Here is a 22,374-nt window from a genome sequence, read left to right as displayed (position 1 = left end):
AGATGATATTTTGAGGTCCCTTCCAACCTGGACTGTTCTGTGATTCCTTGAGTCCATAGTACTGGACAAACCTTAAACAGTCAAAAAAAAAGCAAAAAAAAAAAAGCTTAGATAAATCCACTAAGGTTTCATTTATTTTGTGCATATCAGGCTCACAAACTCCTCTAGATTGTTATTTTTTCTTTAAATCATTCTAAAGTTACTTATGTGTGGAGAAATAAAAATAAGTTTTATAATCAGCCTGGTGTCTGTGAGACACCAAACACAGCTCAACTCATTGACCCAGAATCTTCACTAAGGGTAGCCTGGATCTAGATCTGGATCTGTTCCTCTTCAGCCTGAAAAAGTGCAGTCAGATAGTTGGTCTTCTTGTCAGCCTCTTGTCTAATGGTTGAGCATGAAAGTGGCCCTGTAACAGAAGAGCCCAGACTAATATGACTTGGGCAGCCAAGTGTGAGGGAAATAGTCTTGGCCAGAGGGCAGCTGGGTACTCAGACCTGACTAGCTGAGTAAAGCAAAGCAACAATCTCCCATCCAAGGCTAGAAGCCAGCCATTACGTTCTTCACAGTCCAGGGGCCTACTTCTGGTATACCTCACAGACCAAGATGAAGAAATACAATATCAGATCTTTGTCCATCCATTTTAATGCTGTGATTGCCCAAGCTGTGAGCATATAATCTTCTGGCACTGCATGCTCCCTCTGTGCCTGTCATGGCCACAGTCAACCTGTCCCAGTTCAACATGCTCTAGGCTGTCCCCACAGCTGGGACCAGAGGGATTTCACTGTCTCTTGGCTCAGACATCAGCAGGTTACATTGGAAAGGCTGACAAGGTTAATAACCTCCCAGCATCTACCTTAGAGGACCAAACTGGGAAGTTGTTCCTGATCCTGTGAAGTTCACAGCACAATGTATAATGGCAAATCAGCGCTAGTTTCTTTGCCTTAATCCATTGTAGTATTAACTACAGCCAATGGGGAATGAATTCTGCAGGACTTACGTCTGTAGGGCCAGTTCTGATCCCATAGTAATTCCCTATATCTAGCTTTTCTTTTATAAGCCCGAAGATTGCAAATGTTGTTGGGTTATAGTAATTCTTCAGGCACATGAAGATGCATAGACTGTGACTACACCGAAACATAAACAATAAACACAAGTAGCAGCTGATAACAAATTCAAGTATTTGGCAAAACCACATTCATCCCTACAAACTTTCTGCTTATCTGAGTTTCTCCACCACTTCTGGACATAGGTCAGAGTTGCCTACAGAGTCCAGGATCCCCAATACTAGAAGGTGTTTCTTCACCAAAGTGCAGAGTCTCAGTTTCTCTCTTTACTGCCTTGACATTATAATAACTTTCCTTTTGCAAACAGTCACACAACAGAACAAGAGCTCTGTATTAGGAAAGCACCTTTATTCCTCACTTCATTATCTATTCTTAGCTTATAAGTCTGATACTAATACAAAAAGCATTGCCTAACTTCAAAAAAAAAAAAAAAAATCATTATTTTGGACACTAGTTTTATTTTGAAGCTCCACCTGTCCTGTTTTCCCAAGCTTCACCTCAGTGGGAGCCTTTCAAAGGGATGAGTCTGTGTAGTCACAGCTTGCATGAATGCCATTGCGTGGGAGAAGTTAAAGATGAGAAGTTTGTGTTCTGACCGAAACAAACTTAAGGATGTAATACATCAAACAGAAGTTCTTAGCACTCCAGTAAGAGACGCCTAATGCCACTGTACACTTTATTCTCTTTCATAATCGGAAAGACAGTGGCACCATTTTTTGGCCAGGAAGGGCAATGAATACCTTTGAAAGTATTAATACTTTCAGAGGTAAGTGCAGGAAATGGAGAAAAGGAGACAACCACTCACACTAAGAAAATTTGACCTTCTTGGCAGCTTCTAGTCTCAAGAAAAAACCTGCATGTAGTGAAATTTGGCTGCAAAGGCTTTGAATTGGGTTGTCAGGTGGCCGCCAGAGCTGTTTTGAGGAGCTGATCTTCTTGGTATCTTCCCTGTTAGCTGACGAGATAATTAGAATATATATAGCCATTACTTACACCTTCCTCCAATTTGCGGTGCAGATCTAACCTGTTTCTTCTCCACTCACATCCCCCTCCACCCACCTCCAACTGGCTACCAATCTGTGGCATTTTTTGCTCACTTGTTACAGTTGTGCAGGCTGGCCCTGTTGTGCATGGAAAAATAAACTGGCTCATTTCCTCTCTGCATTTCTACCCCATATACACAACATCAACACAGGGCACTCTGGAACTATATTACTGTTCTCAGATGTCTCTCAGATCTATTGTTTTCAGCAAAAATCATTCAATGCCATATAAAAGGTTTTTGGCTGGACATATTAATCTTTTCCATTTGACCTTATTGCCATGTTTTGCTCCTGAAAAAATACAACAAACTTCAGAATTAGAGAATCAATAAAGTTACTGAATACCTGGTAACAAACAGCAAGATAAATCTGTAAATAAACAATTAAAAAAGAACTAATGTCTTTTACTTTAAAACTTCCTTCAGGTGACATGTTCCACTTTAAATTTCAGTATTCAAAAATCAAACTAATTCTAGCAAATTTTTCAAAGTTACTTTTAATTGGCAATAATTGTACAAGATATGACAGGAAAGACTCAGGTTTATGAATTTGGGGCATTTTATTCCAAGTCAACCACTCAGCCCAGTCTCACATGTATTTACTTATGTGATTATGATGAATGATTCTTCAAGCATTTGAAGATTAAGCAAAACCATGTGTTTGTAGATTCAAGTCTAATAATGATTTTAGAAAAAAACCTTCCTTGATGTGCTTATTGTAAATCAAATGCTTCTGACTGTAGTTCAGTAACTAATAATATTTTTTAAAGATTTTACACTCATTGGAGCGGTTTCTCCAAGATTTTTTAGCTGGTGAAGGTCTCAAAAGAAAATGTAGTAGGCTTGAATGCATGTGTGCACATTTACATACCAAGCAGAGTTTTAAGAGAACAATATTGTACAACACAAGAACAGCTTAGGACTGTAAAGACAGTAATGTAAGGAAGTTTGTAACTTATTCATATATGCCCTGGCTGTCAGTGATCATCTTGGCAAGCTTGGGAATACCAGCAAAGTTCACAGAGGAATACTGTGCATGTCAATGACTGCTTGAAGAAGGTTGTAAATGTTAGTGTAATTAAAAAAATTATGGAGGAAGATATCTTACATGCCATGTCCTTGTTGTATATCACCTCTGTTGTGTTATGCTGCCACTGCATGTCACTCTTAAGACAGCAGCAGCAGAAGGTTTTGGCAAGGTTGATGAAGTTCTGCTGGAGCTATCCTGCCACTTGCAAGGAAAAAAAGCATTAAAAGCAAAAAAATTTTGAATTCTACATAAGATTAACTATTGATTGCCTTATGTTGTTATAATTTAAATCCAGCGAACAGCTCATGGCATTCTCTGCTTTGTTCCTGGAGTTTACCATGTCACTTTCTTTCATATTAAATTTTAGTGGCTAAAGTGCAGTTTAGACATTGTCACTATTATTTTGTGGTTTATATTCCAAAACAAATTTAAAAGCCAACACACCAAAGACCTGAGGTGTAAAGACAACCTTTAAAAATATCTAAAATGTTTTAAATTTTTTCACTGCACTACATGTATAAAAGTGAAAACTGTTTCTTAAGTTGGAATGTGCTCACAAAATTTTTGAAACACATATATTACTGCATAACTGGAAGAAAAACATCTTAAATAATACAATTGATTTTCTTCCATTGCCACAGCTTAGAAGACTTTAAGTTGTAAAGTGTGCACATTTTGACAGGACAATTGAATTCTTAGTATTCATTGATTTTACACATAATTAAGGTGGTAGGGGTAATGTAAGTTTTTTGCATTGCAAGATTTTAAGCTTGTACTGTAGCTTTACATTTTAATGAAAAGAATCTCAATTATGTAGTTTTTCTTACCAATCCTCCTATCTTTTGTTTTAAAATAAACTAGATGGTAGTTGTTCTTCTCTCCAGGCTGAAATCTGGAGAAAGGTCTGACTCACACCTGCTGTTTTATCCACATGTTATCTTAGCTGTCAAAACCTTCACTGGAAGCAAATAATACGAGTGAAATAAAGAGGAAAAAGATCTTTGTATCTCTCCAAGATAATGTCTTTCTTTTATTTCTTTTTTTTTTTGTTCAATAATAATGTGATTTAGAAATTTTTACTGAAAAAAAGCAGAAGTCTCTGCAAAAAGACAAAAAAACCCGAAGGATTCAACTTTCTTAAACATTTGATGAAAAAAAATACAGAAATGCAGTTGAAATGTAAAAAGAGTCTTGATATTTGGTACCTGGAATAATTTTTTTTTTGTACCTGGAATATTATTTGGCAGAGAGACTCTCTTAGTCCAAAGCCCTCTCCATGTCGAACAGCAAACTACCCCAAAACACCACTGCCTAAAGCTATAAGAAAACATTTATATGATCAGGAACCTTCATCAGAGCTTCTAAGTGTTACACACAAGGCTGCAGAGAGGTGTCTACACATTCTCCAGAAGAAATTCTTAAAGGGACCTGGTCCTGGTATCCTATTTTTTTCAAGGCAAGAAAATAAGATGAACTTATAGATGCGGAAAGTAGTGTCCGAGTCCCGTTGTATTTAATAGTGTCCAGAATTTATTTAAAGAGAGAGAGCACTGTTTCAGCCCCTTTCATTGTTGTGGAAATCCACCCATGGAAATCCACATTTATGAATGAATGCTACATGCTGGTGGTGCAGACAAGTGGTAGGCTCCTGTGGGAACCCAAGGATGGGCAAGAGCAGCCAGAACCCTTATATCCTGCTGGGAACACCCCAGGAAATGTTTGAAGTCTGCTGAGAACAGGAGATAGGTTGCAAGAGTAAGTGTTAGCTGGGAGCAGTCAAGAAGTCTGCCTCATTCAAGGAGGTAATTCCGCTCCTAATTTCTGGGATTCCTAACACTTTTGGTCATTAATTAGACTTTGTACAACAAATGCATGTTATAATGGATATAACAAGCATTCACGTGGGGATCAGATCCTGTACCCCTCCAGGAACTCCCTGCTGCACTGGTGTACCATCCTCAGCTTCTCTCAGTCCCACCAAATCTTGACTCATGGGTTGCAGTGAAGTGGTTAGGGTGACTACTGTGAATAGGAGACAAGTTCTAGATCCTCTGAAGCAGACAAAGGAACTGAATTTGGCTTTTTCATGTAACAGGTGACTCTCCTAACTGATGGAGCCATTTTCTTCCTCACCAGCCCTTGGTGAGTGTTTTCAATGAGAGAAGCATGTTCTGAACAGGCAGAGGTCTTGTTAAAAGTTTTTTATGTACAGCCTGAGTTACGGCTCACCTAACAGAAGGAATTACTAAGGAAGCTGGGGTAGGACTGCTTCTGGTTGAATTGCCACAGTCAGGCCTATCAATGAAACTTGTACCTGAGGTTCTTGTAGCTTCCTTGTATCTAGAAGGCTTTAAGGCTAAAATAAGAATAGAGGCATTTAAGGAACTTTGTCAAGTTTTAGAGAGTAGCAGAGAAAAGAATCACAGGCCTGGCTTTACTGAGTCACTGAACTTTTTCATATTTGATAAACTAGAATTTAAAAAGTCACATATAATTTATGGTAAATATATATATATATAACTTCTGTTCAGAGTATTATTTTTTACTTCACTGGTAAGTTGTTCAGTATTCTGAGACTTGTCCCAAGTCGGACTGAGGGAAGCTTTAGTAATATAATACGATTTTGTTCTCTCAACAGTGACTTGAAATTTCTTAATGCTTTTTTTCCTGCTTATGAAGAGGTGAAATGATAGGATGTGAGGGCGAGAAGCAATGCTTGAAAGCAGAGCTCAGGCTGTAGGGGTGCTTTGTCTGGTAGCCCGTGACCCTCAAGACGTTAGAAAACAGCATCTTCTCAGTCCCCATGTGGCACTGGCTTTATTTATTTGACCATAAATAAATAAAGTGAATTGTTAAGTAACCACCAACTGTTTTATTGTAGTTTGCCATTAGTGTGAAAGGTTTGCCAATTTATGCATCTAGCAAGTAATGATACCTACTAAGAAAAGGGGAAGCTCTTCTCACAAGGGAAAACTCCTATCCCTTCCTAAATTCAACACAACTCCATAAACAGAGGAAAATTAATCTATAAATACACCAAATGAACTTGTGTGCCACAATGACTTTCGCACCAGTTTTAATAATCAGGATCAGTGTTGTTTGTAGATTATTTTAAGAACCAGCTGGGGTAATTATCATTCAGCTTTGAATCCAGCATTAGTACTAGAATTAGGAAATTGATCATTTTATCTCAGGTGACAGGTGGCAAAACTTCTTTCCTCCGCAGGTATATACTGTTTCTGCGGTTGATAAAACACCAGAGATTGCTGCAAGAGACAACTTGAGGTGTACATGATTAGTCTTCACTTGCACTCCCCAGCTCAACAGGCAGCAATGTCAGAGGAGAGGAGATCAGCTAAAGCCAGTCACAGGAACCTACGGCAATAACAACATGCAAGAACTCTGTAACTGCTGTGAAGGCTGACTCTTCTCCCTCCACCCCTGCTTCTTCGACCTCCCTGCTGTAGAAATGCACCAGTGTTGCACTCTGCTGATAGACATGAACCTGTCGTGTCTTCTACATCTCCCAGAATGAGGGAAAGGCAGCTGGATTCATAGTAGTTGATCTGCAGTGAGCTGGCTGCCCAAATGAAGAATAAACAGGCGAATTTGGTGAGTTTCCCATTCTATTTAAATGTATTGAAACCAAGTAAGAGTTTTGGTTATGGCGATTTTTTTAAAAAGTTACTTTCAGATATTTGGATTGCTCTTTCCTAAATCTCTAGAGACTGCTGTGGCTGGGAAACTCTGGAAGGGAAATTTACTTTAATAGTTCCCTCTGAGATCAGGCACACTGTGGAGCAGAATGACTCTGAAGCCACAAATGCCTGAAAATATCAGTCTTACTGGCTGATGTAGCATTAGGGTACTGGAGATGTTGAATCATACAACAATAAGCTGTTTCTAGATTTTTTGTTCCAGGAAAGGCAAACAAAATAATTAATAGAAAAATGTTTCAAAATAAATTGACGCTGTCCATGAAAGAAAAAAGATGAAGTTCAAAACTGTCATACAGTTTAATGTAATATAACATTGTTAGTTAATTCACAATGCTTAAATAATAAATACAAAATAATAGAAAGTTACATTTTTTAAGCTATTAGAGAATATCAGTGTCTTGCCTTCTCTACCTTCATTGTTGAAAGGTGTATACACAGAGTGCACACTGTTTTGTACTTTGCTACTTGTAGAATTTTACTACTTATTTCAGTAACATTTATTGTAAGGGAGAGGAAGTATCCACTAGATAAAATGACAGTAAACTGCACTCTGTTCTGTGATATCCAAATGCCTTTCAGGGGCTAGTGCTCTGTTGAGAGCTTCAAAAAAGGGATATTGGTTTTGGATATAAGTGTCATGTTTTCATCTGGGGTTTCGCCTTCTTATTGCTTCAGACCTCACAGTTTAATAGTCTAAAGAAACTAATTTGTTTTATGTGCAGCAAGTATCTTTAATGTAATTTAGGTGATAAAATAATATAAATTTTTTTGCTCTATGAAATGCATTTTAAATGGAACATATTTGTGCATAATTAAAATGATACAAATTAAAGAAATCTTCCCACAGAAGTCTAATTTGGAAAGGGTTTCTAACTAAGGTAAGTGGTCTTAATTATCTCAAAAGATAAACTGCTATGAATTTGTCTTGCTTCCTGTGCTTTCCATAATAGGACTTTTATTACAACTATTGTTTTAGAGACACTGCTAAGTGAGGTAAGTGCTGAGACCTGTTGCCTGACAGTGGCATTTTGGGGGGAAGGGGGAGTGTGAGGGCAGAAGGAGCCATCTTTGGACAGACTAGGTGGTGGACAAGAAAAAAATAACGTATTATATGGAACTGTTGTCACAGCCCCCTAGCATAGGGGCGTGAGGACTTGCATTTTATGTTAGTGGCTTGTTAACACCTGTCTATAGATGGCTGGAAATGACAACATTCTCATTATTGGGAAAAGGGGCAGATGGAATACGAAATGAATCCTCTAGTTTTTAGAGCACAAATGTTTTAAGATGTAAGTGGGGGGAGTACCAGGTCTCTCTTGCTCTGGTGCAGCATCAGAAGCAGAGATGTAGATGTTCTTACATGGCCAAGCATACCAAGGAAGCTGAAGACATCCAGGAGTATTTCCCCAGCAACTGAAAAGCATAAGGGCTTAGTTACTGCTTCTCATGGCTTCTTGAAAACGTATGTTGTTTATGTGGTTAGCTATAGTGCTATAAGTCTCTTCGGAAAGCACGCAGGGAGGAGAACTTGGGGGGAACTCAGTAATGAACATTGAAATGGCTTGTAGTCTCTGGATCCCAAACATATGTCTATAGTAGCTTAAAATTTTAAGGATGTTATTTTTTATAGTTCAATGATAGAGCTATTTTTCTAATCCCACCCCCTCCATGCAAATATAAACACAAAAAATACTCTTTGAAAGTTGCTGGCTTTTCATAAAGTTGTCTTGTGGATATATTCTGATATGCTTTTTGTATATTTTTGTAGCTTCCTCTTTGAGGGTAAAGAATTGCACAAACTCAAGGTATCTGATGACTTTTAGGGTCCTATTCCTGCTGGTCTCAGTGTCATATTGTTCTTCACAGCAATACAGTTATGTCACAAACGGTGAAGGGGGGTTATAATAAACAGGAGAGTATCACTAAAACAATAAACATAAGTCCACATGAGAACAAAATAATATTAAAAAAGGAGGAGAAAATTAAAAACCAGTGTTGTCTGATAGCAGGAACTTTTCTGAAGGGTGAGGTTCCTTTCAGAAAGGCATCAGTACAATTTAAAACATATTGAAAACTATTATTGTTGTTTAAAGGGTATGTCTTGGAAAAAGCCCTCCTGACAGTATTGTAAAAATATAGGCTGAAAATATGGTTTAAAAACTGCTATTGTTACATGACATCTCTTCTCCAAGAAGCTGAAGTGTCAAGGTTGACAAGGGAGGACCAAGTTTCCCAGGGTGGCTCTGATAAGGGCTTCCTGTGACTAGCACAAAAGAACGATGTAGCATGGGGTTTTCAGCACCACACATCTCTGAAGTAGCTTTCCACTGAACGAATTAAGAGCTTTTGCCTCTTACAGTCTGATTCTGATGGTCTCCTGCAATTTCATCCCTATCCCAGGCTCACCAGCTCAAATCAGTGGGTGGATGGCCTGCTTCAGGATAGCAACCAGCATGGTACCTCAAGGAGCACCTTTGAAAAGTGCAGTCAGGCCAAAAAGCACATGTAAATTAGACATCACAACATTTTCCATTCACAGATTTTAAGAAGAATGATGCTTTCCTGTATCAGTACCAGATGGATCATTTTCTAGACGGTGGGTATAGCAGCCCACTTGCTTGCAGTGATTGTTAACAATGCCATTTTCCATCCATCTGGGTATAAATCTGCTCTACTTTCTGACACTCAGCTCTGCTGGCTGAAGGATTGCCTCCCTGCTTTTGGAGTGCTCCAGAGGTCAATGCTGTTGCTGGTGAGGTGTGCTGCATGGATCTTTAGTGCATACCAAATCATATCTCACTGTATAATAAATGCTCTAACAACAGGTGACTCACTGCTTAGGCTAGAGCTGTAATTTGCTCGTCTCTAGGTCAGCAGAAGTTTATGACAACTGAGAACTAGCTGTGGTGATGGGTATGTGTGTGTGGCACGGGGGTGTTTCTTGCCTTGAGAAGCAGGTATGAAGTCTTCATGTCATGCAAAAGCTTCTCACTTTTGCCATGCATGGCTGGTTGCTGATGACATTGCTGCTTAGGAAAAATTGTGATCACAGAATTAGTTCTAGAATTATATTGATAGGGATGATCGTTAATATGCTTTTGTATGGTCATTAACTGTCTTCAGTATGAGTAGCACACAGAGTCATAGGGGACAACATAAACACTTTAGTAGTCGTTGATCTGAATGACAGAAGGCAAAGCAGCCTTTACGGAGAGTGACAGACAGGAGTTTTGTCTGAAGGTGAAGCAGATGCAGGTGAATTTTGCTTTGCCTTAAATGAGACCTTCTTAAAAGACCATATGCATGAATGATTTGAAACGTATTTCAGGGACTGGGTACTTTCTATGGAAGAAATGCATATTTGTTATTTTTGTCTTCTGAACGTCAAATAGCAAGCATCCTCTAGGTATCAATTTTAAAAGGACAGGTTAGCTTGTGACAGCTGATTACTCTACCATGATTCCAGATGTGCTACATGAATATCAAGATAGTGTCCTGCTGAACTGGAGATTATATAGAAGTTTGAGGGTCACTCAGAGCAAATGGCATTGGAGATGAAGTTGCAAAGCTTTTTCCTCTCTAAATAAGTGAGATTTCTACAGTGCAGCATGTCTTAATGAGTTCAAAATGAAAAACTGAAGTGTCTAACATGTGATAATCCTTTCATATTTCTCATGTTGTTCTTCATTTCTTACAGCAAAGTGTTTAAGATACCCACAAGCACTGAAAAGCACTTCATTATGAGGTTAACGAAGCTGTTGTCTAATTACACTGCCAGACCTTTCATTCCTGATTGCAGGGATGCTGAAGCTTTCCTGAAGACAGGGATTTTTTGGGTAGTGCTTGCAAATAGTTACAATCATGGCATTTATCGTGTGAACTGTGAGCATCCAGGAAGCTGCCAGGCTCGTCCTGAAGCCCACTGTTTTCTGGGCTGCAGGACAGAGCCACAGCGAACTCGGATGTTTGTGATCTGCCTTTGCCCTCTGGTGGTCCCCTCTCGAAAAATTCCCCAGGCTCGAGACAGGAAAAGCCTTCAGAAGCTGAAAAGATCTGAGGAATTAGCATGTTTGTGTGATGACTGTAACGCTAAATATTAAAAGAAGGGAGGATCTTGCAGACGTCAAAATTGCAGAGGCTAAGGAGTATGCTGAGGAAGACTTTGGGTCAGGAAGGTTCAGTGCTCCTCCATCAAGGCAAGCCTAATGAGAAGGAGTTTTGATAACATGGAGTTTCTCACTGCTCTGAGCATTTCTTTGACATGACAAATGCTTATAACTGAACAAAAAAACCAAACAAACAAAAAAAACCCCACAAAACAAAAAAAACACCACCAACAAAACGAATATTGCATTATTAAAGTTCAGTTCCTCACCTTGTTATGAGGACATACCACAAGGAGACTCTCCTGCATCTCAGTAAGAGAGAGAACTTTTGGGAACTGGCAATTTCAAAGAGGCACATCCTCTCACTGACCTTCAGAAACCTGCCAGTAACACTGAGGGGCTTTCAAGAAGCGTGGCTGGCCTTTAATTTAAAAGGTAGAGGCGCTCTGAGAGGAGGCAATTGTTTGATTTTTACCACCTGGGCAGTTCATGTGCTGGCAGTCCTACATGTGTGGGAATAAAATTTCTGCTTCTCCTCTTGAAAAAAGAACTGGCAGCTATTTATAGCTTGTAAGAGAGAGAAATACTCATCTGAGAATATGGTTGTAAATCAGGTGCTGAGCAGCAATTAGAATAAAGAATGGTGTGTTGCAGTTTGAGAAGGAGAATGGCTGTTATAGGTAACATCAAAATAATGTGCACAATTTGAATGTCTAGAGGTAGCTTTATTTAATGTTTTTTGCTGCTTTTCATGCTACTTTAAACTAGGGAGCAAAGAGATTAATACTTTTCAGACAAATGTAATGGGGTTTTTTTCTACATAATAAAAGATCTTTTAGTTTGTTGGAAAAAGCTCAGAATAGTCATTGTTATATCTAGTGATATAATACGGTTTGCCTCTTTAGGCAAACCAGAACCTCCCTTTTTACTTGTCCTAGCATTCACAAGCAGAAAGCTGCCAGTTAAATGAAAATCAATGTACTTAAAGCAGATATGCAGATGTAGGGCTGATCTGTGCAATCATTCTTTGTGGAAAGATCACACAGAGAAATAGCTACTGATAAGGCACTGAATAAAATTTGGGGCATCGCACAAGAGTACATATATGACCAAGTATCCCAGTAGGCCAGTTTTACATCACCTTCTGAAACAGCCTAGATATAGGAGAGAGACCATGGGTCTTAGTCTTGTCATGTGGGGACATTACAGTTATACTATTCTGTAGCATGACTAACTGATCTCTCAGTTTGGGTAGTTACTACATATATATTTTAAGAGAAAGAGCAATAAAATAATCCTTCACACCATCCGTATGACCATAAACCACTCTTCTTGTAAGCACTTTTTTCTTTCCTTTGTTCTGGATCCTGACTTTAATTATTCAAGGCTTGCAAAGCGTTATGTGCTGTGGACATGGCCAGTACAGTACAGTTTTGTAAGTCTGTCAGTATCGCATCACCTGAAGCTGCTCCAAGCATCCCCACACTCAGAAAACACCATTCTGAGAAAGATGTCAAAGCATTAATAAAAAGCCAAAATGCTCTGAAAAGGATTCCCCTCACAGAGATCAGCTGCTTGTTTTTACACCACAGCTGACAAGTTTCTGTGCACCCAAAATGACACTATCCATTCTGTTGCAGAAAGGTCCTAAAGATATTTTATACCCATGGTAAGAGAAGGAATAAATTAAACACTGAAATATGAATATTTGTGAATATTTTTAAGTCAAATAAGATCTTTCATGTTCTCAGCTTCAATTTTGCTTATTTCCTCTATAAAAAAAAAAAAATAATAATAATAAAAAACGCTTCTTTTCTACCTCAGTGAAAAGTAACCACATTCTTATCGGTTCTGATTCCAACTTTGAATTCTTTATCATTCCATTTTAGTAAATAGGTTTTTGTTTGCTCAGTTGTTCGTTTTCTTATTATAAACATGCCTGTAATGCCTTGAAATAAATCACTACTAGAAAATAATCCATGTCATCAGAGTTGCTGTATCAGTTTTCATCATCTATATTTTTTGGCAAAAATCCTTTGCAAACTTGAAAATGATAGAATTTTCAAGTTTACTAAATTCAAGGACTGGAAAAAAAGGTTAATTATTTCCTTAAACAATCCATTCAAAACATAGCCTTTACTTTTTTCAGGAAATTAAATTCCAAATGCTACTCACTTTAAAAATACGTATTTCCAAGCTATTGAAGATGAACAAGCTCTGGAAGAATTTATTGAAGGTGAATGAGAAGAATTTATAATTATTTTTCTCTTCCTTAAACTTATATAATCTTATATGGATATTTTTTTCCTTCAAATAATGAAGGAACTGTCACTGTTTAATTGCAGGGTGACAATAAACCATGGCAGATGCTCTCTGTCAACCCTCTCCCTCAACACTTCCACCAAGGAAAAGGCAATAGGAGGAAAAGAGAGAGAGGGAGACTTGCCAGTTGGAAAAAAGTTTTAAAATGCTTTACTAATGCTACTAATGAAAATAGAGAAAATAATACAAAATACACAAAACCAACCTTGGATTTCCCAGCTTCCCATCGCTCCAGCAGCTGCAGGGCAGGCACCCAGATGTCCTGGGCTGGACTCCGCAACAAACTGGAACTGGATTCAGTATTCACTGGAACCAGGCCTCAGATCACAGGGATGACAGGCAGGGTCCTCTTCAGATGCTGGTCATAGTTGAAAAGAACGAGACCCTTGTGACCCCCCACTTTCATAGGGTGTATGACATGGATGGGATGGAATAGTCAGTCAATTTTAGTCACCTGTTCTGTTTGCCCCTCCTTGCAAATATGCCCCTCTTACTTATGAGACGTACGTTTTTTTATCAGTGGCCTTGCAGATCATTGCCTCTGTTTACAAAAACATGTAGCCAAATTCAGAAAAGTGCAATTACTTGGAAGAACTTAGGTGAAAGGAAAATTCACTAAAACAGAAACTGGTCTTGTTTTTAACAAAACCAGGACAGGAATATAAAGATGATGAATAACTGCATGAATCAAGCTTATAAAGCAGAGAGAAACTCTGGATTTCTAAAGCTAGGTGATCAGAATATCCCATATTCTGTACTACACAGAGCACTAGCTTTGTTTTCTAGTGTTCATCCAATTCACTTTAAAATAAAAAATAAGCTGTTTCTAAATGCTCTTTGATATCACTTCAGTTTTCTCAGTAGATGTCTTTAAAACCAGTATTAACAGGGGAGAGCTTTGTGAATATTGTCAAGAAAGACTTGCCATGGCTAATGTACAGTATCTAAAACCACCAGTAAAAGTTCTGACAAATAGGTAAATGAGACAAAATAGAATAAATAGAAAATAAGGAAAAATTCAATAAAGATTTGAAGTTGGTAATAAGACGTTCACATTTCGATGCCTGAGCTTTTGGAGGGGTTCAAGAATCAATATATGATGAAAATTCTAAGTAAGGAAAACGGCTTTGACAGGCACTTGAGTAGGCGTAGGAGGTGTAGTGAGGAGGAGAGAAAATCAAGACTGACAGTGAGGTCTGCAAGTCCCAGGCAAAGAGACACAAGGCGGCCTTCTGCATTGTTCAGGTACCAACAGCTTCTGCAAACACTTAGGTAACTGTGTTTTGGGTTGGTAGGCCAAGTTCACTCTCTCCCATCTGTTACAAATGCCTGCACCTTGTGTGTGGCTGTAAAATCCCTTGCCTTTTTCTTTAGACCTCTACTTTTTCCCTCTTATGCTGGTTGCTGTACAAAATAGGGCAGGAACAATAAATTCTGTAGTAGAGTCACTTAAGGTTAGTGACCATTTCCATATCATAGTTTAAATCAACATACAGCATATTTTAGCATGTACCCAAATTAAGATGAAACATCATCACAGTTTATTGCTATTGAAACACACTTGCTGAAGATTTGAGAAGCACTTTGTGACTCAGCTGTTTAATCACAAACAATCGTAAATAGATTATAGGTTGGACTTTTGTAATGTCTGATGTCTGTCTAATTACTAATTCTTTCTTAGCGAATCTGATTTAAAGTGTTATCAGGTTTCTTAAATATCTTAATATGTGCAAAACTTTCTGTCCTGATATGACTCTTACATTGTGCAACTTGCCCATTTATATCATACTTCTAATGTAGGGTGTAAAAAATCTAATCTATGAAGCATTATCAGTGTTTTGTACAACTCTGAACCTTTGACTTCAGGATACTTTTCCTAATCAAAGATTTTACTAACTCAAAATAGTCACGTGAGCAACCTGAAAAACACATTGGGCTGGTATAAGCACGGTGATGACAATAGATTAGCCATATTTCAGTTTGAGATGGCTTCAGTCCTACATAAGGCTACATGGATGATAATTTTGAGAAGATTATTTACAGTTCAAGGATGAAATGTCTTCCTCCTTTCCTCTGAAACAGAAAAGGCTGACACAGAACTCAGTCACACTGCCTTATTTAAGTACTGTAAACTCTTCATATTTTGTACTTCGGGAATTTTTCTTTTAATGTCAATATCATGCTTTTAAAAACAACTCTTTCAGTTTTAAACCAAAGAGCAGTAGAATAGCCTAAATTTTAATTTTTGGTGACTTTAGAACAGGGACAAAATTGTAACTGAGGAATCAAAGAATCACAAAATCATTTAGGTTGGAAAAAAACCTTTAAGGTCATCTAGTATAACTGTTGGCGAAACACTGCTAAGTCCATCAATAAAATATGTACCTACCACCACATCTATACATCTTTTAAACCCCTCTGGGGATGGTCCCTCAACCACTTCCCTGTGCAGCCTGTTCCAGTGCATAACAACTCTTTCAGTGAAGAAATTTTTCCTCACATCCAACCTGAACTTTCCCTGGCGCAATCTGAGGCCATTTCTTCTTGTCCTATTACTTGTGACCTGGGAGAAGGGACCAACACCCTCCATGCTACAACCTCCTTTCAGATAGCTGTAGAGAGTGATAAGGTCTCCCCTCAGCCTCCTTTTCTCCAGGTTAAACAGCCCCAGTTCCCTCAACCACACCTTATCAGACTCATGCTCCAGGTCCCTCATCATCTTCGTTGTCCTCCTCTGCACTCTCCCCAACACCTTAATGTCTTTCTTGTCGTGAATGGCCCAAAACTGAACACAGGATTCGAAATGCAGTGTCACCAGCACTGAGTACAGTGGTACAATCACTTCTCTAGTACTGCTGGCGACCCTGTTCTTGATGGGAACCAGGATGCTGTTGGCCTTCTTGGCCACCTGGGCACACTGCTGGCTCATGTTCAGCCAGCTGATGAGCAACACACCCAGATCTTTTTCCACCAGGCAGCTTTCCAGACACTCTTCCGCCATCTATAGTGCTCTAGGGGTACTCCATCCAGGAGTGGATAACTAGGTCTACAGGTGTCTGAAGCTGTACATCTGACTGGTTTGGCTATGTTGCCAAATTGCTCATGTGTCTGTGAAGATCCGGTTTTCCCCAAACCCCCTTTCCTGCCAAAACTGGTCAAGGGTTTTGATTGAGGTGCTTGAAGACCAGACAGGTATCATTGATTTAGTCTTTGTAGTAGTTCTCCCACAGAGTTTTATGATAGGGCCTTCCCAAATATATAATTCTTGAGTGGAATTTCTTAAGAAATGTCAATATCACTAGAGAAGGGATTACTCTACTCAACATCACCAGTCATGGTTGGAGTATTTGCTCTGGCCAGGCTGATGTGGCTCCACCACCTCCTGTAACCACTGGGAGAACCCTGCTCAATGATCTGGAAGCTGGTTTGAGAAGAGACAAGTCCTGAACCTGCTTTTGAGCTGCACCCTTGTGCACAGTGGAGGCCTGGGTTCCTAGGAATGCAGGATGTCCTCAGGCGGGTTTTTGTTCCTAGCCGAGTGTCTTAGAGATCACTGTGCTCTCCTGGATGATATTTTATCCACAACTGCACAGTCTCTGCCTCTGTATAATGCTGCACATTTTTTGGTATGTTTTTTCTTTAATATCCTGGTACAAACTCTTTTATGATCAGTTAATGGAGCCTTTCTCCAAGTGGAATATGTCCAATAAAGCAAAGCTTCCTCTTTCAAATGCATGTGCTATGCAATGTCTTCATCTTACTTGTAATAACCTAAAAACCTAGCAGGCACAATACTGCTATTAGCTTCATAAAAGCCTTGTCACAAAGGCTCTGGCATACATTCCGAATTAGACACTTAAATGGATTTTAAAGTATTAAGCCTTTTGTGACTCGTTAACCTGTTAGACAAATTCCAGATGCAATAGAGTAACTTTAAACAAATCTAAGCTCTTACCTCTTCAAGTAAAATAAAGATCTAAAAATCATACATTTTTGAGTTTGTAAATTCGGGGAAGAGACAATTGTCTTTGTCAATATTAAGGATTCAGTGAACTACATCAAATTGTGATGTGATATTAATGTGCTATGACGTAAGCATAGCTGTTTGTGTGTCTATAGAGTATGTAGATGACAGAATAACATGTAAGTCCCCTTTGGAAGGGACTGAAATCTTGTAATCAAAACAGAAGAGGAAAAATAAGAATATGGCTGGTCAACACATTATCCAATAGTCTATGCTTTAATTACAGCTAACTCTTCAAAGTGGAATGTTTCAGCTGTGGTGTCATAAACCTACATCATCATAATAATAAACCTAGCCATATTAAATTTCCCAATCTCTATGGCAACAATTTCTCTAATTTAAACTGTAAGCATTCAATTACTTGTAGGTAAAGCACAATAAAATACAGGGAAACACTATTAAAATAAACCTTTTCCTACATGGAAAAGTCCTATGATGGACCTTTTCTCAAAACTTCTATTGTGAGTGGAATTGTAAAGAATAACGAGAATATTTCTTTAACTCTGTGCTTTAAGTTCAAGAGGGAGAGGTTTGGTCCACTGTATAATTTGCTGTAGCATTTGGAAAAGCTTTTTAGACTTTTAGTCAAAGTTGCTCAGTCTTCCTGCTGAAGAGCCCTCCTGAAGGCAAATTGTTTTCCAGGTTGTGTTACCGAAATAAGTTTAGTTAAAAGATTCCAGACCTCAGCTCAATTTATGTTTCATAATGCACCAACAGGTACTTACCTCTTTTCTGGCATGGCTTTTTTTGCCAAAACAGAAATTTAGACATTTTTGAAACGGAGCATTTTGGGATAAAAAATTTTCTTGTAACTCAACACTGGGCAGGTAATGTATATTCCAGGTTTTCTGCTCTCTGGCTGAGGAAGAGCAAAGAGAATGCAGTTCAGCAGTTTCGTTTCTTTTTGCTTAAAAAGAAAAAAAAAAAAAATGTGGCTTTGGAAAATATTTACATACCTTACTGCTATCTGCCAAACTTGTCTGGAACTTGTGGGTTTGAGTGGGCTTTTTTTCCAAACCTTTTTTCCTTTTTATCTCCCAACAAGCAGCAGTAAGCTTATCAATGGTGATTAACAGAGTAATATTACTGCTGCTCTTACAGAGGCCAGGTGAGACCAGCAGCTTTGCAGCATGCTCCAGCAGACAGCATTTCCTCTTTCTGACATCCAGCTGTCAGAAGGCAACTGCAGGTGACTCACATCAGAAATGGAGGGGAAAAAAGAAAAAAAAAGTGGAAAGGTTTGCTTTGATTTTGCGATTTGAAAGGTCTTCCCTCCCATTCTCAGCTCTCACCTCAAAGCATCCAGTGTTTTACATGAGTTACTGGGTCAGTGTTAATGCACAGTGTAGCTGGCTCACTGAGCAATTAATACGAGTGGAGAGGCTGTGGGTGTCATGGAAACACCAATTAGTTCAGGGATGGGAGGGAGGTCAAAGCACCCGTGGACCCATGTACAGGTGTATCCATCTACAGATCTTAATGCAGGTAAGTGTTCATATAGAGGCATTTGTTTCATTAACTGTTATGATAATCACTACCAATTGAATATTACATGGCTACAGCTTACTTTAAAATTACCAAAGGAGTGTTAAAACGCTCTATTTCATCTGTTACAACTGTTAAGTGTACAAAAAAAACCCAAAAAAAACTCCCAGAATATGGATACCACATATGTGCGTAATCCAGAAAGAAGATACCACAACAATACAATTTTCCCTGATAGGATGACCTTACTCTCATTTTTGTCATGCTTTGTTATAGAGTAACTCTGTCAATGTGGAAAGGAAAGCTATGTCTTGAACCTCTCACCAGCTCCTTTTCTTCCAGCAGTAACACAAGTCATCGATCAGTCAACACAGCTTCTCTCCTTGCTTTCCTGTGTGTTTTTGAATGCTTAGAGTCTCTCAGGTCACTTTATCTTTAGCACTGAACTTCATGCAGTTGTCTTACAGAAACAAAAAAGAATTTTGCTTGGTTGGTTGGTTGGTTTGGTTGTTTGATGATGTGTTTTGTTTTGGTCTGGTTTGGTTTGTTAGTGTTTTTGGTTTTGTTTTTTAATGTTCTAGATGACTCTATACTAACACTAGCACTGAGGCAGAGACAGAAATGAAGTTGAAGCATACTTTTCTAACAGAGCTGCATGCTGTTATTGGGAAGTCCAAAAGACTTGTCTACATGTGCCATACATTGTGGTCCTCAGTGCTTTAAATCAAGGAGTTGATCCTCGCATTTGTGTCTTCATAGCCACTGTCAGGCATTTGAGTTGTGGTTACTGTCAGCCAGTGTGTTCTTACGGGCAATTTGACATGTCCCAGTCTCTGTGACTTTAACCTGGCCCACAGTAAGAGAGATTAAAGCTGAATCAAATTGCCTTATATTTACCATAGCCTGTAGCTGGGCATACAGGCACTTAGTATTATACAAGCCAACTTCATTGACCATGCCAAATAGATCACATGCTGAAATCTAGCCTAAGAATGTGTCTTAAGGAGGTAAAATGGGAGTTGGTTTCTTGATCTCCTTTCACAGTGAATTCTGGTTTCTGCTGCTGCAGTTCTTTTAAAAGATATGGGATGACTAAGATCCTGCTTTAAAAAGGCAGGGAACTTTTCCCATGCAAAGATATTGGCATATTGCATCCTCCTCCTCTGCTACTTAAATGGCCTTACAAATAATGTTTTTGCTGTTTGTTGAAGTAGTGGGTATCTTTTCTAAGTTCTGGAGCTCTGGGCTGCCTTGTGTAAATCTAACATTAAGCCATCGTTCACTTCTCCTGTTTGAACTGTGCAGCAAAGCACTAACTGACTTTTTATTGAAAGAATACTAAAATACTCATTTGGCCTATTTGTTCAAAGGCACTAGCCATGATTCCCCCCTTTTCTATGTAGTATATCACAGTTGGTTCACCAGTTCACTGCATCCTTCCCCTCTGAATACAAAGAAATCACAGTTGTGCACAGGGTGCGTGTAATGATGTAGAGGACAGTTATCTCCATTATCATTGAATTCTCATGTCTTTTGAATATTCTTTTAAGCTAGGTATTTTACATGGTTGCTGTCACCTAAAACTACAAGTTTACCCTAATACAAAACAACCCTTTTAGACCATTTGCTTCATTATTTTGCTCCTGCCCTGCTTACTGTATTATCCCCATTTGATTTGCATGTGAGGTTACGTGATCAGCTGCATAATTTTCTTTTTAGTCTTTCAACAGTTATAAGATTGGGCCTGACTGATTGTATGCATGAGAATAATCTGTGCTGGAGGTCTAGAAAATAAAATTGTATGTAGTTGCTATGGTAAAGGTCTTACTAATTAAAAGTTGGGGGGCAGGGGTTATAACAACTGTCTTTTTTCCAGAGTTCATATTTTTTGGATGAATGGAGTCTTCAGATTAGGATTTGCTCAGCTATTTGAATTATTGAGATTTTTTATATTCTAAACCAATTTTAATGCTGTGGGACAAGTGGACATGTATAATTAATGCTAGTGAAGGTATCTTACCTACATTTTTCAACATCCTTGTTTTCATGCTAACAGAGAGAGAACTCAGTACAGCTGCTGCTCAGTTTCCCTAGATGCATCTTTTTCAGCCTTTATTTTCTGAAAGCTACTTGCTGGCAAGAGAGATAGGATGTAGCTTTCCACATATTATATGCCAACATGAGGAAAACAGTTCACCAGAAGGTCATTAAAATTTTCAAGCTCTGCAACATGGAAAGCTAATCTTTAAAAGCAACCATTTTGGAAAGAGATCAGCCTAAAACGGCTTAATTTCCCTGAAGGCTGATCCATGTGTAAATGTCCCTTACAGAAGGTGACAGAAGGAAGGCAGGCAACACTCAGAGTAACCTTATAAGAAACTTTTATCACAGCCAGGAGATAAAGAGGACACAGTGGATTTATTCCATAAATGTGGTGTTCATCTCTGTGGCAAATGGTACTCTTGTGCTGTTTATTCCCGAGAATGCTAAGGGGGGTTTCTCACGTAATCTTGGTCATGCTAAGGTTCTCTCTTGCCTCTATGTTTCTTGATGGGTAAAAGCTCCTACTTCCTTCCAAGAATGATTGCTGCCCTCTAGCTCTTGCTCCTAATCCTGGGTGATAGATATAGAGGGCATCGCTGACATAAATGCTACTTTCTGCTTCAAATCAAGAATAGACAAGATTTATTTCACCCCCTATCTTGTTTAAATCCTTGCAAATGAGAGCAGATATCTTACAAGAGCAAAGCATTAGGTGTGCAAAAGCTTGGGGGACTTAAATATGAAATTGAGATTTTGTGTTCTGTCTAAAAAAAGTACTTGAGTAATGAAAAAAAAAAATTGACTGAAACTGTTCTGAAGGCTTCCAAATGAGAAGAATTAACTACCCATGCCTTAAATTAGAATAGCTCAGTCATTGCAGAACACTTCCCATGCTCTGTACTATTTAAGCCTGGCCAGAAATGTTGTCCATCTGAGGCTCATTCTTACCACCTTAATGAACGCCCTTGCTGATGTGAGTCAAACTCAGTGCTCCCACTAAAGGGCTTAACTTGAACCATCCTCTGATGTAGAAATGATGACTCTGCACCAGAGAAACTTCCTGTAGTCACAGGACATGAGACTAGAAGAGACCTGTCCTATACAATCTCATACTTTGTTCTTGAGGGCAGCTTGTTCTATGTTATTTCAGAATAGAACCCATAGATCTTTCCAGACAAGGAAATCTCTTCACTTCAGAGAGCAATTGCAGGAATTATACCCTTTTTATTAAACTTACTGAAAAAAGAAGCCAGAAGCTTCTCTGATGAGAAGCCATGATACGGTGCCTCTCACTATGTATCTTGAGAAAGATGTGTGAAGCTTTCACGTTCACAGTCAGTTGTTGTTAGCAGCTACATTGCTTCATTTTGCACCAGTAAACAGGCTCTGTAGAAGAAACATAGCACAAGTCATTAGGGCTGGGTTTTTTTCACCACTTTTTTCAGCCGTGAGCCCCAAAATACCAATATGTATGCAATTTCTGTTTAGTTTAGCTCTTTTGACCATTGATTTATCTTTTCCTACAGCTGCAGAAGC

General features: G+C 38.7%; 1 protein-coding gene across 1 annotated transcript in view; it reads left to right on the top strand.

The window, feature by feature from the left end:
* The first annotated feature begins 6,488 nt into the window (after positions 1 to 6,488).
* The window catches only part of TRPM3 (transient receptor potential cation channel subfamily M member 3), a 442,246-nt gene continuing 426,360 nt past the window's right edge, over positions 6,489 to 22,374 (top strand). Inside the window, exon 1 of the mRNA XM_065045970.1 lies at positions 6,489 to 6,751. Within this exon, the coding sequence (XP_064902042.1) occupies positions 6,728 to 6,751 (24 nt within the window). The 5' untranslated portion in view covers positions 6,489 to 6,727. The remainder of the gene's footprint in view (positions 6,752 to 22,374) is intronic.

This window comes from Columba livia, chromosome Z (assembly GCF_036013475.1).
Source record: "Columba livia isolate bColLiv1 breed racing homer chromosome Z, bColLiv1.pat.W.v2, whole genome shotgun sequence".
Lineage (NCBI taxonomy): Eukaryota > Metazoa > Chordata > Aves > Columbiformes > Columbidae > Columba > Columba livia.
This window is presented reverse-complemented; position numbering and strand designations above follow the sequence as displayed.